Source organism: Anas acuta, chromosome 18 (assembly GCF_963932015.1).
Source record: "Anas acuta chromosome 18, bAnaAcu1.1, whole genome shotgun sequence".
NCBI classification, from domain to species: domain Eukaryota; kingdom Metazoa; phylum Chordata; class Aves; order Anseriformes; family Anatidae; genus Anas; species Anas acuta.
Genome location: NC_088996.1, coordinates 12,219,391 through 12,236,243, shown reverse-complemented (window position 1 = coordinate 12,236,243; position 16,853 = coordinate 12,219,391). Strand labels below are relative to the sequence as shown.

At 68.7% G+C, this 16,853-nt stretch overlaps 2 protein-coding genes across 5 annotated transcripts; one reads left to right on the top strand and one right to left on the bottom strand.

Moving 5' to 3' along the window:
• The first annotated feature begins 1,675 nt into the window (after positions 1 to 1,675).
• Positions 1,676 to 5,753, top strand: FSCN2 (fascin actin-bundling protein 2, retinal). The gene is made up of 5 exons (XM_068654943.1): positions 1,676 to 3,743; positions 4,656 to 4,812; positions 4,904 to 5,025; positions 5,107 to 5,274; positions 5,379 to 5,753. Exons 1-5 carry the CDS (start codon positions 2,921 to 2,923, stop codon positions 5,582 to 5,584), a joined length of 1,476 nt encoding a protein of 491 aa, XP_068511044.1. The 5' UTR covers positions 1,676 to 2,920; the 3' UTR covers positions 5,585 to 5,753.
• A 388-nt stretch (positions 5,754 to 6,141) lies between these two features.
• FAAP100 (FA core complex associated protein 100) lies at positions 6,142 to 14,404 on the bottom strand. Of its 4 annotated transcripts, none has more exons than XM_068654941.1 (10): positions 14,287 to 14,404; positions 13,394 to 13,562; positions 12,456 to 12,574; positions 11,252 to 12,246; positions 10,372 to 10,522; positions 8,959 to 9,731; positions 8,464 to 8,600; positions 7,485 to 7,601; positions 7,012 to 7,098; positions 6,142 to 6,937 (listed from the first exon to the last, which is right to left on the bottom strand). In XM_068654941.1, the coding sequence occupies exons 2-10, from the start codon at positions 13,556 to 13,558 to the stop codon at positions 6,812 to 6,814; spliced, it is 2,670 nt and encodes an 889-aa protein (XP_068511042.1). In that variant the 5' UTR covers positions 13,559 to 13,562; positions 14,287 to 14,404; the 3' UTR covers positions 6,142 to 6,811. The 4 variants fall into 4 exon arrangements, 2 of the variants coding, with proteins under 2 accessions (XP_068511042.1, XP_068511041.1); XM_068654940.1 differs by having other exon boundaries at positions 14,239 to 14,388; XR_011088709.1 differs by lacking the exon at positions 6,142 to 6,937 and having other exon boundaries at positions 7,066 to 7,098; positions 8,453 to 8,600; positions 14,239 to 14,388.
• Positions 14,405 to 16,853: the final 2,449 nt, after the last annotated feature.

Sequence of the window (16,853 nt, the reverse complement as noted above, 5' to 3'; positions counted from 1 at the left end):
GGGACCTGGGACCTTGGGGGGGGGGCCACGGCGGTGCCAGGCCCTGGGGCTGCTCCTGCAGGGCTGGGGGCAACGGGCACCGGCTGGGGGGCGGCCCTGGGGGGGGGGCGACCCCTTTGGGACACCCCCTATGGGGGCACCCCCAGGGTGTGGGGGCGGCTATGGGGCAGCCACAGTGTGTGGGGACACCCCCAGCCCGTGGGGACACCCTATGGGGGCACACAGGGTATAGGGACACACGCCCCCCCCCATGGGGACACCCGGGTATAGGGGCAGCCTGGGGGGGCACCCGTGCCCTATAGGGGGGCACACACAGCCTATAGGGACACCCCCCCTCTATGGGAACACCCACACCCTATGGGCACCCCCCGTGGGGACAGCCTGACACTGTGTGGGGACATCCTATAGGGACACCCGCACCCTATAGGGACAGCCTGGAGGGACACCCTATGGGGTCACCCTATGGGGTCACCCTATGGGGACACCCTGTGGGGGGCACTGAGACTCCATGGGGACACCCACACCCTATAGTGACACCCTACAGGGGCACCCTATAGCGTCCCACACCCTGTAGGGACACTATGGGGACACCAACACTCTATGGGGACACCCACACCCTATGGGGACACCCCCACCCTACAGGCACACCCCCACCCCATTCACCCCACAGCCAGCCCCATTCACCCCCCGACTCTACCCAGGCCTGGCCGTGCCCCCCCCCATGTCTGGCACTGTCACACCCCAAGGCCTGGTCCTGTGCCCCCCCCCGTCACCACCACCTGGGGACGGTGCCACCCATGGGTGCCCGAGCCCCCCGTAATGTGCTGGGGGTGCCGGGGGCTGGGTGCACCAGGGGGGGCTGGGGGGGGCCCCATGGGTGGTGCTGAGCCCCCCCCAGCCCTACAGATGGGTGCTGGGGCGCAGAGCGGGGCTGGCACCCTGGGGACCCCCAAAGGGCTGGGATTTGGGATTTTTTTTTTGGGGGGGGTCGCGTCTCCAAGGCCGGCAGCAGGGACAGCGGGACGGTGTCCCCAGGGGGGGCTGCGGGGGTCTCGTGTCCTTGTCGTGGGGGTGTCGGGGCTGGAGGGGGGGGCTGGGGCTGGGTGCGCAGAGGACCCGTGGGTGCCGGGGGGGGGCCGCGCCCACGGGGCACCCACGGGGCACCCAAGGGCGCTGCCTTCGTGCCCAAAGAAGGAGCTGCTGCCGGGCACCCGGGGCGTGAACGGGGCGGGGGGGGGGGGAAGGTTAAGGGTGTGGGGTGGGGGGGGCCGCGCCCCGCACCGAAACCGCCCCCGCGGGGACCTTCGCCCGGGGAGGGGGGGGGCAAAGGGAGGAGGAGGAGGAGGAGGAGGAGGAAGGCGCACAGCTGTGCGCCTTCCTCCTCCTCCTCCTCCTCCTCCTCCTCCTTCTCCTCCCTTTTTTCCCCCCCCCCCCAGCCCCGGGCGAAGGTCCCCGCGGTGGTGATGCGGTGCCCCCCCCCCATAGCCTGTGCGCCAGGCTCTGTCGCCGTGGTGACAGCGACAGCCCCCCCCCCGTTGTCACGGTGACGGCGGGGCGTTGCGCAAGATGTCGCCCCCCCTCCCCTTCCCCTTTTTTCCCCCCCCCCCCCAAAATCCGCAGCCCCCACCCCCGGGGTGCCCGTGGGGCAGGACCCCCCCCACCCCATGGGAGCGATATTTTGGGGAGGGGCCCCCCCCGTGTGTGCAAACGCAGCTCCGGGATCCTGCACCAGGCACTCACGGGGAGCCAGCAGCACCCTGGGGTGCGCCCCCCCGGAGCCCCCAACCCCACAGGACCCTGCCCCACTTCCCCCCCACCCCCACCCCCCCAGCCCGAAAGCCAACCCGGCTTCGTTTCGGTGGGGGTCAGTTACAGCGCGCCGGGCAGCTCGGGTAACCCAAGGCAGCGGCTGGGGGCCCCCCCCCTCAATATCCCCCCCCACACACACACCCCGCCATGAAAAAGTCATGAGGCAAACAATCCCCGGGACCTATTTTCGGGAACAATAACTCGCCGCTGCGCTGACACCGGAGCTGGGGGGGCGAAGGGGGGGGGAAGGAGGCCGCGGCGGCGCGGTGCCGGTGCGCAGCCGATGCTGGGTGCTGGGGACCCGGTGTCCCAGCCCGTCCCCATGTCCCTTGGGTGGCACCAGGGGGGGTCCCCATGCCCTGTCCCCAATTGTCCCCCCCCTGGGGAGCCCAAACGGACCCCTTGGTGCGGACCCCCCAGCACCATAGGGCCCCATACCCCGCATGCTGCAGGGGGTCCCCGTGCGCCCCCCATCCCCATCCCATCACAACCAAGGGGCTGCGTGACCCTACAGCCGGCAGGGATTTGGGGCCGCAGGACAGATGGAGGCCGAGGGCCCCAAAGCAGGATAAAAGGTTTAACCCTAATCAAAATGCCTCGGCTAATTGTAAGGCGCTTAGGGGCTGGCGGGGAGGCGGCGCGGCTGGAGGTGACCCGCAGCTGAATCAGAGAGCCCGGTAACCTTAGCCCGCGGGGGAACGGATCCGCCGGCCCGCGCCCGGATCGGGTTCCCACCCAAGTTTTCCACCCTCGGCACCGCAGCGGGGACAGCGGGGCCGTGGGGCTGGAGGGGCCGCGCACCCCAAGGAACCGGCGGGGGGCTTTTGGGGCGCCCCTCGGGGCTGGAAGCGAAGGCCGCGCTCTAGGTTCCCTTGGGCTCGGCGATCTGGCCGGATTTTGTAATCCTACCTGCGCCTAATTCAACGCCCCGCAACCCCCAGCCCACCCCCGGCCCCCCCCTCCCCGCTGTGCCGTGCGGTGCCGAGCGGTGCCGAGCCGCGGGGCCAGTGCGGCGGCGGCAGCCGGCAGCGCAGACGTCCCCGCCGCGACGCCCGGGGAGCCCCCGGCAGCCCCCTGGGGCCGCCCCCCCCCGGAGGGCGGTTGGCGAAAGATGCCAACGAATGGGATCCACCAGGTCCTGAAGATCCAGTTCGGGCTGATCAACTGCGAGAGCCGCTACCTGACGGCGGAGAGCTTCGGCTACAAGGTGAACGCCTCGGCGCCCAGCCTGAAGCGCAAACAGATCTGGACGCTGGAGCAGGACGAAGCCGACGGCTCCGTCGTCTTCCTCAAGAGCCACCTGGGCCGGTACCTGGGGGCCGACAAGGACGGCAAGGTGCGCTGCGAGGCCGAGCAGCCCGGGCGCGATGAGCGGTTCAGCATCATCACCCAGTCGGACGGGCGCTGGGCGCTGCAGTCGGAGCCTCACCGGCGTTTTTTCGGGGGCCGGGAGGACCGCCTGTCCTGCTTCGCCCCCAGCGTCACCGAGGGCGAGCTCTGGACCGTGCACCTGGCCATGCACCCCCAGGCCAACCTGCTGAGCGTCAGCCGCCGCCGCTACGCCCACCTGAGCGCCCACGAGGACGAAATCGCCACCGACAGCAACCTGCCCTGGGGGGTGGACGCCCTCATCACCCTCTGCTTCCAGGACAAGAAGTACAGCCTGCGCACCGCCGACGAGCGCTACCTGCGCTGCGATGGCACCCTGGTGCCCGAGCCCGGCACCCGCACCGGTTACACCTTGGAGTTCAAAGCGGGCAAGTTGGCTTTCAAGGACTGCGACGGCAAGTACCTGGCGCCCACGGGGCCCACCGGCACCCTCAAGTCCGGCCGCAGCTCCAAACCGGGCAAAGACGAACTCTTCGACCTGGAGGAGAGCCACCCCCAGGTGGTTTTCACGGCGGCCAACGGCAGATTCGTCTCCATCCGGCAGGGTAAGCGCTGCCCCGGCCTCGGCACGGGGGGGTCCCTCCCCTCCCTGGGATCACACAGTGGGGTAGGGTTCCCCCTCACCCTAGGATCAGCTCAGCCAAAAGCACCCCCAGACCTTTAGGGACACCCCTGCTGCGGGAGGAGACCCTACAAAAACATCCCCATGGCACTGCCCCTGCCTGGGGACGCCCCGCAGCAGCTGGTGAGGGTCCGGCTGCTCCCACCCCGGGGACACGACGGACCCGTGGCTGTCGGGGGGCGCAGGGCCCTGCCTGGGGGGGACACCGTGCCCATTGGGGGGGGCTCAGCGGTGGGGTTGTGCAGGGCTCGGTGTGCACACGCGTGTGCAGGGCTCCGTGCGGTGTGCTGCAGGCATTTCATGCAGCTCATGCGTGTGCAACGCCGAGTGCCCGTGTGCTTAGAGGATTTGGGGCAGCCCAACCCAGTGGGATAAGAACAACTTTCAGCTCCCTCCCACCCCAAACCGTTCTCTGAGGGATTTGCACCCACAGCTCCGTGCGTGCCCCCCGGCCCTACACATCCCCACGCAGACCTGGGACACTGGGGACATGGGATGAGACCGGGACCCCTGGGGGTCCCCAGGGGTGGCCGCGCTGTGGCCCTGGCTGCCCCCTGTCCCCACGGCACCGGGAGCGCCTGCCCCGTGCCAAGCGGCTTAGGGCCGGGTGACGGCGGTGGGGGGCCATAAATAGGGGCCGTGCGCCCTGGCGCCAACCAGATGGACACAGCCCCAAGCTGATTAACCAGCCCAATTAGCACGATTGTTTGCAGAGAGATTTACCCCGGGAGGGGTGGGGGGAAGGCACCCGGGGATCATCCACGCACGTGGCCACCGTTTGGGGAGCTGGGGGGGGGGGTCCTGGCCCTGCACCAAGAGCTGCCCCCACCCGCAGGCGTCAACGTCTCGGCGAACCAGGACGAGGAGCTGAACCACGAGACCTTCCAGCTGCAGATCGACCGCGACACCAACAAGTGCAGCCTGCACACCAACGCCGGCAGCTACTGGACCCTGGTGGCCCATGGGGGCATCCAGGCCGTGGCCACCGAAGTGTGAGTGGGGGCCGGGTGGTGGTGGGGAGGTGATGAAGGGGTTGGGGGGGGGTCGGGGCCACCCCTGCTGATGCTCTCGCCCCGCTGCCAGCGGTGCCAACACCATGTTCGACATCGAGTGGCGCGGGCGGCGCGTGGCCCTGCGCGCCAGCAACGGGCGCTACGTCTGCACCAAGAGGAACGGGCAGCTGGCGGCCGTCAGCGACACCGTGGGTGAGTGATTTTTTTTTTTGGGGAGGGCACGGTGGGAGCTGGGGGCCCCCCCACCCCGCTGACGCCGCCAGCTCCGCGCAGGGGAGGATGAGGAGTTCACCCTGAAGCTGATCAACCGGCCCATGCTGGTGCTGCGGGGCGAGCACGGCTTCGTCTGCTACCACCGCGGCTCCAACCTGCTCGACTCCAACCGCTCCGTCTACGACGTCTTCCACGTGGGCTTCAGCGACGGCGCCTACCAGATCCGAGGTGGGTGGCGGGTCCTGGGGGGGGGGGACAGGGACACGGGGCGGGCAGGGGGCTGCTGATGGCTTGGATGGACCCCGGTGACGGCCCCCGGGGGCTCTCCGCAGGCCAGGGGGGCAAGTTCTGGTACGTGGCGAGCAGCGGGGCGGTTTGCAGCGACGGGGACCTCTCCGAGGATTTCTTCTTCGAGTTCCGGGAGCGCGGGCGCGTGGCCATCAAAGGGAAGAACGGGCGCTACCTGCGGGGGGACCCGGCCGGCACCCTGCGGGCCGACAGCGAGTCGGTGCTGCGGGCCACGCTCTGGGAGTACTGAGCCACCGGGCGCTGGGGACGGGGTGGCCGCGGCACCGGCACCGTGGGGGTCCCAAACCCACCCTGCTCCTGGGGATGGGGTGGCCGGGAAGAGCCGGGCAGGCTGAGGGTGGTGGCAGAGCCGGCGGTGGCATCGTCTGTGGCAGCTGTGTCCCCAACCCCCCTGTACTCGTGGCATTAAAATGCGTCTGGATTGCACCAGGGCCACGTCTCCTCCTTCGCCTCCCACAGCAAGGGCGCAGTGGGTCGGGATCCTGCCTCTGCCCCATCCCAGTGACCCTATAACCAGGGGAGTGCTGCCCCACAGAGCCCCAGTGCCCCCATAAAGGGCTGGTTTAAGGGTGCAGGGACCCGGGGTTGCTGCAGGTGGTGGCAGAGGGGAACAGGGACACCCCACGGGCAGCTGGGGATGGAGCCGAGCAGACCCACACCAACGGGACTGGGATTTGGGGTGCCGAGGGGCTGCAGGGCTCTGCAGAGCTGCCCCCTAAGCACCCCCAGGTGCCGTGGGGCGCACAGGGTGGTGAGGGGATGGAAAAAAAGAGACAGGCAGCTGGCTGAGCGGCACGATCGTTTTCATGGCAGACGACAGAGTTACAGACAGCGGGGCACGCAGGGGGAGGCCTGGGCCAAACCCCGCTGCCCCACCACAGAGATACGAGATCATTTCTAGAAACAGAACTGGGGGGGGGGGAACGGAACAACCCCCAACATCCCCCCTCTCCCCTGCCCAGCAGAAAACGGGGGGGGTGGGGGGGCTCCCCCCCGGGCACCCTGCTTGTCCTGCTCCTGGAAGGCGAGGCGGCGCAGGGTGGGGGGCACAGCCCCCGGCCGGCACGGCACCGCAGCCACCGGGAGAGCGCTAAAACTACCACGGCTAAAACGACCCCACGAGAGACAGCACGGCCCCGGGGCTGCCGGGGGGGTGAAGGGGGTGGGATGTGGGGGGTGGGGGGCGGCAGGGCCGGGCTGGGCCAGCCCAGAAGCCCCCTGCTCTGCCGCCGGGTGGTGCCCCCCTCCCCGCCTCCCCCGGGGGGAACCGCGCCGCAGCCCCGCGCCCTCGGCGCTGCCCACAACACGACCACGAAACACGCACACACACAACCCGCCCGGCACCGCCGCCGCGTGCCCTGGCCGGGCGGCCCCCAGCAGGGGCTGCTGCCCCAATTTGGGGGTCCCCTCTTATCCCCGGGGGGTGTCCGGGGTGCTCTGGGTGCCCCCGCTCTGCTCACAGCAGAACCAGGCTGGGGTTGCGCAGCTGCCTGTAGACCTGCAGGAGCTTCTCCGCCGTCACCGCGCTCTCCTCGCCCAGGGGCAGCCGGTCGCGCAGGGACTGAGCCTCCTTCAGCAGCATCTAGGAGGGAAACGGGGAGGTGGGGGGCATGAAAAGCCTGGGGGGGGGCAGGGAAATGAGGTTTTGTGGCTCACCTCGTGGTTGGCCTGGATCTGGCGCAGGTACTGCATGCGGAGGTCGGGGGGCCCCGAGCCCTGTGCCGCCTGCTCCAGCACCAGCGCCTGCGGGGAGAGGGGTTCTGCTGGGGGGGCAGCTCCGGGAACAAAGAGCCCGGGGGCAGGAGCTCCCCCCAACCCGGCCACGGTGCTGCCATGCAGATGGGACAACCCATGGGGCAGATGGCACGACCCTACAGACCCCACAGGTGCCACCCGGGGATTCGTGGCACCCGCACCACGGCTTGGGAAGGGAGCGGGGTCCAAAAGGGTCCCGATCCTCAGCCCGGAGTGACACCGGGCTCATCTGCCAGAGAAAACATCCCCAGGCCCCCAGCTGGGCCCCCAGGGTTTGGCCCCAGGGCATCGGCTTTGCCTGGGGACCCCGGGGCTGTGTCTGGGGGGAGCTGGGGGGCACGGGGGGAGCGGCACGGCCCCGCAGTTTGGGGTACCTGGATGCGCCGGATGACGGCGTGGTGCATCCTGCACATGTCGGCCAGCGACGGGCTCTCCATGAAGATCTCCACCGCCTGGATGGGGCCCGCTGGGCTCAGGTCATTCATGGCCACCTGGGGGAGAAGCAAATCCTCGCTGGGCACAGCAGTGCCAGGGGAGGGGGCGGCTCCGGGACCCCACAGGCAATAGGGTTGGGACAGCGAGAGAGGGCTGGGCCCCAAGCAGCAGCTGCCATTCCTCCCGTCCCCGCTCTCTGCACGCCCCCCATTTGCTCTCCAGACCTGCACAAGCAAACGCAGCAGCAGCCAGGGATGCTGCCAGCCCTGCTGAGAGCATCAGAGACCTTCCTCAGCCCCTCCGAGGGGTGCTCGCCCCGCTCCAGTGCCCGTTGGGCTCCAGCTGAGCCCTTGGGTGCTCCCTGAGCCCTGCTGGGACCGGCACTGGACATGGGCATGAGGGTGACCCGACGCCTGTGCCCTGATGGGATGCAGGCAGCCATCCCAGCAGGTTTAATCCAGCAGGTTTAGCCCGAGCAGAATTAATGCTGTCGCTGATTACGCTGGCAGTGTTAGAGCTCTCGAGTGTGAATCAGCCTGAGCCAGGGCACTGCCGGCACGCATGGGCCCCTTGCCGGAGGGCTGTCCGGCCGTGGCAGAGCACTTTGCAGCAGTCAGAGCTTCTCCTTTACACTTTGAGGCAGATTTTTTGCATTACAGGGGAGAAAAACTGCAGCAGATCAGGGTTACGCCCAGAATCCACGCTCTCCCCTCGCTTTGCAGGCGCAGCGCAGCACAAAGGAGCCTTGGGGAAGGGTTGGGGAAGGGGGGGGAGCAGCAGCACAGCCCTTCCAGCCCGGCACGCGGCGCACCCACGGGATGACAGCCAGCCCGGGCATCACCCCGCTCCCCCACCAGGAGCCAGGGGCTGTGGGATGCACCCCGGGGTGTTTCTCTGCAGGGCTAACCCCGTCCTTGCCTCTCGGACAAGCAGCTGCACCTCGCCTCCGTCCGGAGCCGCGCCGCGCACCGCCGCCACCTCCCCGCTGCTCAGAGCCTCGGCCCCGGCGTTCTCAGCCAGCAGCCAGCGCAGCGTGGCACAGCTCAGCGGGACATCTGGGGACAGAAGGAGAGAAAGCCGAGCTCGTTACGCCTCTGCTCGCCCTCCCTGGGGCTCAGCAGCCGGGCTGAGGCCGGAGCCACGCGGGCAGCGCAGAGCGGGGAGCGGCGAGCGCCTGGTGCAGCCCGCGCCTGCAGCTGCTGCCACGCCGGGGGGCTTGGGGACCCCAAAAACAGCTCCCCCCCCCCCGCCAAGCTTGGCCATGCAGCTGCCACCACGGCCACGTTCCAGCCCGGGAGCTGCCGCGTGCTCCCACAGCCAGGGAAGGGGCTGGGGACCCCCCCCGTGCCATCCTGGAAGGCGAGCGCACCTCCCCGGCACCAACCCCGGCAGCTCCCTGCAGGCAGCACCCACCTGAGCTGGAGGTTTTCAGCGCGGCTTTCAGCAGCTCCGAGGACACCCTGATGGAGGCTGCCGAGGGGGGCAGGCTCCCCTCTCCCCCTGCTTTCGTCTCCCCGGGCTCAGTCTGCTCCCCGGAGGCTTTCAGGAAGGTCTCCACGGGGTCTGGGGGCGCGGGGAGCGCAGCCGCCGGCGGGGAGGTGTCCGGCCCGGGGGGGCTGCTCTCAAAACGCAGGCACTGGAGCATGTCAATGGTGCATTCGCTGAGGGGCAGGCAGATCCCCTCTCTGTCCGGGGACAGGATGGGTGAATCGTCGGGGAGGAGGTCGTCCAGGGCCTCGGAGGAGTCGGAGCCGCTGCCCAGGATGTCCCGCAAACTGTAGTAGAGGGCACAGGAGATGGTCAGAGGCAGGTCCAGCTTGGTGTCCGCGGCAGAGCCCAGGGGCAGCGTCAGCTCCCTCTTGTTCCCCGGGAGGAGCTGCTCGATGGGGAAGGTGAAGGTGGTGGCTGAATCCGCCGACTCCTCCTCTAAGGCACAGGGGCTGGCCAGGAGCTGAACGCACAGGGTCCAGCCCTGCTCCAGGCTGTACTCGCTGCAGTTCTCCAGCAGGCAGGAGATGGTTACGGTATCTCGGAGCAGGAGGCAGCTCCAGTTGGCAGTGACAGTGCAAGCTATGGGCTTCTGGCCTTCTTGGCTGGACAGCAAAGCCGCGCTCACGTTCATCACCTGGTTCAGGCTGGCCAGAGCTCGGTTCTTCTGGTCCACCGCCTTCTTCAGGAAGGAAACTCTGCAAGGGACAAAGCGCCAGGGCTGAGACGGAGAGGGATGGAGGCTGGGGCACCCCCAAACACCCATAGCACCGCAGCGGACCCTGATGTGGGGCTGTGGCCGGTGAGACCCCAAAAACAGCAGCCCCCCAGTGATGGGAAGCGTCAGGGCAGCGCGCGGCGGGCGACAGATCCTGCTCAGAGCTCAGAGCTTTGGGAATCCCCCTGCAAAAAGGGGGGGGGGGGGCTCGTCTGCGCCTCCTCCCCGCGCACAGATGGCCGCAGAGGTCTGAGGCACGCGTCTGCGGGCTTGGCAGGAGCCGCGGGACGTCTGGGCCGCTGGCACCCTGCCTCTCCCACCTTCTGGCGCCGAGGCTGTAAACACCAGCCCGCCCGCGGCAGCGCCGAGCTGCCGGCGCCGAGAGCAACGAGGGCAGCAGGCAGGGCTCTGCCAAACTGTTCGCACTCTCCCGAGGCTGGGGGGCTTCCCCCGCCAGCCTCCTGCAGGAGGAGCCCAGGGAGAGGTAAATTTCGGAGCTGTTTCCGCAGGGGATGCGGTGAGCAACTCCCAAAGCCAGGAGCCGGTGCCCAAAAACCCAGCGGGGCGCCCAGGGAGGGGCTGGGGATGTGTCAGCAGGAGGGGACAGCCCTGCCCGGTACCTCTCCGAGGTGTTGCCGATCCCGGACAGCAGCTCCTTGATCCTCCGGCCGATTTCGGCGGGCGTCAGCTCCACGTCAGCGTCCTCGGGGCTGCACAAGTCGCAGGTCATGAGGCGCCCCTTGGCAGACAGGGCCAGCAGCTCCGATTCCCCTGCGGGACAGAGGCGGGCACGGGTCAGGGGCTGAGGGGATGAGGAGCACGAGAGTGGCCACAAAACGCACGGCTCCAGGGGCAGGGGACGGCTGCCTCCTGCCTGCCCCGTCCCCACCACGCTGCCCGGGGCCCAGCCGTGCTGCCAGCACCACCCCAAGCGCTCGCCAGTGGCAGCTGCAGGAGGAGCTGGGTGCTCGGGGCACGCTGCCACGCAGGTTCCCGGTGGCAGAGCCCTGCGAGATGCCTGCAAAATCCTCGCTCCTCGTGCTGCCCGAGGGACTCGCTGTGCCCGGAGGAGGAGGACGAGGCGAGCACCACACTTCGCTCCGTGCCCAGACCGTGGTTGGGCACCGTGCACTGCCTGCGCCCCGGGGTGGCACCAGGAGGAGCACCACGTGCAGGCTCTGAGCAGCTGCACCTGCAGCACCTTTGGGTGTCCCCACGCTCCCCTCTGTGCAGGGACCCGATGGGGACATCCGGGTCCTCGCAGGAACCCTCACGGGTTCCTGGCCTCCTGCAGCACCACGGCGGCGCAGAGCCTCACGTGAGACAAACCACAACCAGGCGGGGAGGAGAGGCTCCTCCCAGCACGCAGAAACCACTTCCAAAAACCAGGGGAACCGACAAAAACGGGCGGACGGAGCCCAATTTGGCCCACGACGAGGACAACTCCCCGGCCCCATCCCACCCCCAGCCCCGCCACGCTCCCCGCTGTGCCGGGGGTACCTTCAGACGCCCGAGATGACAAGGAAAGGGCCACGACGCTACAGATACTTAAACTGGCCGGAGAGAGGACGGGAGGCAGGACGCCGCCGGGGCTCTCGGCGTCCTCGGGGTCGGAGGAGTCGCCCACCCAGTCCAGGTCGACGGCGGAGATGTCCGAGTGCGTGCTGTAGTACATGCGGCTGCCGCTGCCGCAGGCGGCGCAGAGGATGGGGCCGCGCAAGGAATATTCCCTGAGCTCCGGCACCGTGGCCTCCTGGCGCTGGTCGGCCTTGACGGCCACCATTTTGCCGTAGTGGCCCACGGCCACCACGCAGTCACAGCCGGTGGCGCCGAAAATGGGCTCGTCCTCGGCCTCTTCTTCATCCTCTTCCTCCTCCTCCTCGTCCTCCGCCGCCCTGCGCTCCGTTCTCAGGGCGCCGATGAAGACGATGGGCTCCTCCAGGTGGTGGAGGATCTTCACCGGGGGGTCCGGGCTGGAAACGTCGTGGCAGCCGTCGGCGGGAGGCGAGGAGCTGAGGGCTTTGAGGGGCACGGAGCAGAGCTGGCCGTCCGGGAAGCCGCAGAGGATCATCGGCGACTCCAGCATGGCCGCGTCGATCCCGAAGAGCAAGCTGAAGAGGGGCTCTTCCAGCACAAAGCCCCCCGAGCACCACGGCCCCTCTCCGGAGCCCGCCGTGCCCGGGGAGGAGGCGCAGCACAGCACGGGCAGGAAACGTGAGGGCGCGCCGTCCTCCGGGGCTGCGGGCGGGGGGCCGGGGCAGAAGCCCACCTCGCTGACCTGCCGGTACCGGGGGCTCTCCTGCTCGGGGCGCGGCAGCTCGTGCAGCTTCATCCACCACTTGTCCTGGGCTTGGGAGAGGGTGACGACGAAGGCGTTGAGCAGGGTGAACATGCAGAGGCTGGAATCCGGGAAGATGCAGGCGTCCGAATCGACGGGGAAGACGCCCGAAGGGCAGTCGCTTTCTTGGCCGTCGCCCTCCGTCTGCTCCGAAAACCTTTGGGCCAGCAGGCAGAGGCGTTGAGCCAAGGACACGGGGAGAAGCCAGAGCCAATCTTGGCCGCATTTCGCCCCGCTCCTTGGAAGGAGCTCTCCACGGCGCGGATTTTAGCATCAGCAGCCTGGAGGGAGCCGGGGGGCATAGCCCCAAACAGCCCCAAATTGTGCCCGGGGGGGCTCGGGGCCGCCCCGTGGTGCTCTCCTCACCTGCTCTGCTGCTCCAGGGCCACGCAGTAAATCCCGCTGTGGGCGCAGAGGATGTAGAGCTGCCGGGGCTGGGGCAGCAGCTCCACGTGCCACACCTGGTCCGGGCACCGGTACACCGCCTGCGGGGGGGTGCAGAGGGGAGGTCACCGCCTGCGGGCCCCCCCCAGGTGCCCACACGGGGCTGTGTTTCCTCCTGGGCAGCCCCAAAATAACCTCAAATTAAAGCAGGGATCCCCTGCTCATGCAAATTGTGGGTGATTTCCAGGAATTTTTTGCCACGAGGTGCTGGGGGGCTGCACGCAGGGGCAGGGCCCTCCCCGAGGGGAAGGGGAGGGAAGCAGAAATGCGGAGCCTGAGCTCGAGCTGCTCCCCGGGGAAGGAGGGCGGTGTAGGAGGCAAACCCCGATCCTCCCGCGGCGTCTTTCTTAGAAATGACAATGAGAAGGGATTAAAAAAAAATAATAAAAAAAAAGCAGCTGCGCAGAGCTCAGCGCCACGGCCCCTGTTAGTCACGGCGGGGCGCCGGGGGGGCGAGGAACGAGGGGGGTCAGCAAGGAGAAAATACCCCCAGATTAATTTATTTATTAAAAATGTAATTAATTAATTATTTTTTAAAATATTTTTTTAAAAATATTTTTTTTGGAGATTAATTGATTAATTAATTAATCAATCAATCTCCAACCAGGGGGAGCGCAGACAGCGGCACCCCCACACCCCTGGAAGAGCCTCGGTGCGGGATAAGCGGGGTCCAGGGGCTCCAAAAATTCATTAAATTAATTTACACCCCATAAAAGCCGGGTTTAGGGTGCAGGAACCCCAGTGGGGACCCCTGAGGGGGGGCAGAACCGGGATCCCCGCAGCCGTACCGGGGCAGGGGGAGCCTCCTGGTCCCTGGGGGGTGTGGGTGGGGAGGTGGGGGGGGGGGGGGGCGGCCTGACCTTGAGCACCTTCCCCTCCTGGTCGTAGACGTAGACGAACTCGGTGCCGTTGGAGAGGAAGATCTCGTTGTCGTGGCACAGCACGCGGGGTTTGCCCGCCACCAGCCCCCCCACCGGGCAGCAGAAGCCGGCCAGGTAATCCACCCGCGGGCACACGTGCGCCATGGTGCTGGGACACACCGCGGGATGGTGGGTGTGTGGCCCCCCCCGCCCCCAGCCCCAAATCCCCCCCCATGTCCCCTAGACCCCCCCCATCCTCCAGCTCCCACCCCCCCCCAGCCCCAAATCCCCCCCATCTCCCCTAGACCCCCCCCCCATCCAGCCCCCTCAGCCCCAAATCCCTCCCAGACCCCCCCATCACAGCTCAGCCCCCCCTCCCCAAACCCACCCCAACCCCAAATCCCCCCCTCCCCATCTCCCCCTGCCCCCCCCAGCCCCAAATCTACCCCAAATCCCCCCCAGACCCCCCCCCACATCCCCCCATCACCCCCCCACCCCCAAATACCCCCCCCATCATCCCCCCTGTCCCTAGACCCCCCCCAAGGCCCCCAAATCCCCCCCATCACCCCCCCACCCCCCAAATCACCCCCCCATCCCCAGACCCCCCCATCATCCCCCCACGCCCCCCAGACCCCCCCATCATCCCCCCCATCCCCCAAATCCCCCCCATCACCCCCCCTACCCCCCCAGTCCCCCCCCATCGCCCCCCCATCCCTAAACCCCCCCCATTACCCCCCCACCCCCAATCTCCCCCACCCCCAGACCCCCCCCATCACCCCCCTACACCCCAAATCCCCCCAAATCTCCCCCCCATCACCCCCCACCCCCAAATCCCCCCCCCCCACCTCGTCCCCCCCCCGCCCCCCGGCGCCTCCCGGTGGGGCTGCGGGTACCGGGCGGGGGGCGCGGGCGGCTCCGCTTTACGGCTGCGCGGCGCCCGCCGCAATGGGCGGGGAGTTTGCGACAGCGGCCGTAAAGCGACGACGGGGGGGGGGTCACCAAGGGGGGGGGGCACTATGGGGGGGGGGGGGGTCCGGTACCGGGGGTGAGGGGGGTCGGGGACAGGAGCAAGGAGCCGGGACACGGGGCTGGCAGCAGTGGTTTATTGAGGGGGGGGGGTCTGAGAGCCCCCCCCCCACCGCGAACAGGGAGATGGAGCCCCCCCGGGGCCCCCCCCCCCACAAGCAACCGGGGGGCGGGGCCCCCCCAAATGGGCTCCGACCCCTTCCCAGCATCGCAGTGCCCCCCCATGTGTCCCACCCAGCACCCCCAGTATCCCCAGTACCCCCCCAGCACTCCAGTGCCCCCCCCGTATCCCACCCAGCACCCTGGGGGCTCCCCAGTGCCCCCCCCAATACCTTGGTGCCCCCCCCAATACCTTGGTGCCCCCCCAATACCTTGGTGCCCCCCCCCGTGTCCCCCCCAGCACCCTGGGGACACCCCAGTGCCCCCTGGTGCCCCCCCCAGTATCCCAGTCCCCCCCCCAGCCCCTCGGTGCCTTTCCCTGGTGCCCCCCCCAGCACCCTGGGGACACCCCAGTGCCCCCCCCAGTGCCCCCCAAAATACCTTGGTTCCCCCCCCCATGTGCCCCCCCCATCACCCTAGGGACACCCCAGTGCCCCCTGGTGCCCCCCCAGTATCCCAGTTCCCCCCCCATCACCCTGGGGATACCCCGGTGCCCCCCCAGTACCCCCCCTACAACTCGGTGTCCCCCCCATGTGCCCCCCCATCACCCCAGTGCCTCCCAGTGCCCCCCCCAGTCCCCCAATCCCCCCTCCAGCCCCTCACAGACACCCCATTCCCCCCCCAAACCCCTCTGCCCTCCCCTCAACCAAACCCTGGACCCCCTCGTGTGCCCCCCCGGGCGTTATTTGGGGTCGAGCCTTGCCCCCCCCCTCCTCGGGGCCCCCCCCGTGCCCGCTGCAGCTGCTCCACGAAGGCCTCGACCTCCCCAAAACGCCCCGACAGCCGCCCCAGCCGCTCCTTCAGGGCGCTCAGCTCCCCGTACAGCCCGTCCAGCGCCCCCGACAGCGCCCGGATCCTGTTGGGGGGGTCACTTAGAAGGACTATGAGACCCCATAACCCCCCCCAGGGGGGTTTTGTGCCCCCCCCAGGCCCCTCACCGGCCGTAGTCGGGCAGCACGGTGTGGTGGTCCTGCAGCAGGAGGTTGCGGAGCTGCGAGGTGATGGCGAACCTCCAGTTATCCAGGATCAGCGTCAGGTTGGCGCAGCCCTTGGTGCCCGCTGCGGGGAGGGCAGCGCTGCCGGACGGACCCCAAAAAGCCGACCCCAAAAGATTTGGGGTCGGGGGAGGGTTGTGCTTAACCCCCCGGGTTCAAAGCTGCCGGGTTGGGGGTCTCGGGGTTACCCTCGGGTCGCTCGTCCCACGCCGCCGGGCGCCGCTTTGGCTTCGTGGCGCAGCTCAGGGCTGCCAGGAGCAGCAGGGGGACGAGTCGCGACATGGGGCTGTGTCGGGACAGGGCGAGGAGGCTCCTATAGGGGCGAGCAGCCCCCATCCTATAGCCCGGTGGGGGTCCCGGAGTCCAGTGGGGGCCCATCCCCGCTGCAGCCCCTGATTTGGGACATCCCCAAAAGCCCCAAACCCTTGGGGACAGGGCAGACCCCACAGGGGAACAATCCCAGGATTTATAGGATCGCGGCCACCCCGCAATTCCCCCCCCCAATCTGGGCCCCACAGCTCCCAGTCCATCCCAGTTAACAGCGGCGAGACTCCAGCCCCGCTCCCGCTGCCAGCCCCGCGTCCCCAAAACCCCCCGGGGATGGGACGGAGGCGTCGCACCCCAAAACCCAAACCCGCCACGTGGACCCCACAGCACGGGGGGCTGCTCGGCCGCCCCCATACCTGCACCGGGACCCCGCTGGGGGAAACCAGGCGACCGCTGGGCTCGGCGAGCTCTGGCTGTGCGCGGCTGCGGCTCCGGCCCCCCCCTTTTTTTAGGATTGGGGCTGGCGCGGGGCCCGGCGCTGATTGCAAACAGGCGGCCCCAGCACGGGGGAGGCCTGAGCTGGGGGGGGGGTTCAGGTGCTTTTTTTTTTTTTTTTTTAGGTGTTTTTTCTTTTTTCAGGTGCTTTTTTTTGTTTTTTATTCCACGTCGCTCGCGGCCCCCCCCCCGCCCCGCTTCAGTCCAGGCACCGCCGCAGCCCCTGCCACCGAGAAAGCCAGGGGGAAAGCAAATCGCCGCAGCCCCACAGTGGGGCCGAAAGTTGGGGGGGGGCTCAGCAGAGCCCGCAGGCAGCAGCGAGGGGCTGGGGGGGGCTCTGGGGGTCCCTACCACGCCGCCCCCCCCGTTGGGGAAGGCTGCGGTGACTCCATCGGGGGGGTGGCACAGGGGGGTGCTGCTACGGGTGCCCCCAGGAACTGGGCTGAGGTCCTAAATTCCCAGCTGGGGGGCACTGTGAGGGGGGGGCAGGCTCCACAGGGGGCTGTTTGTACCCCCCC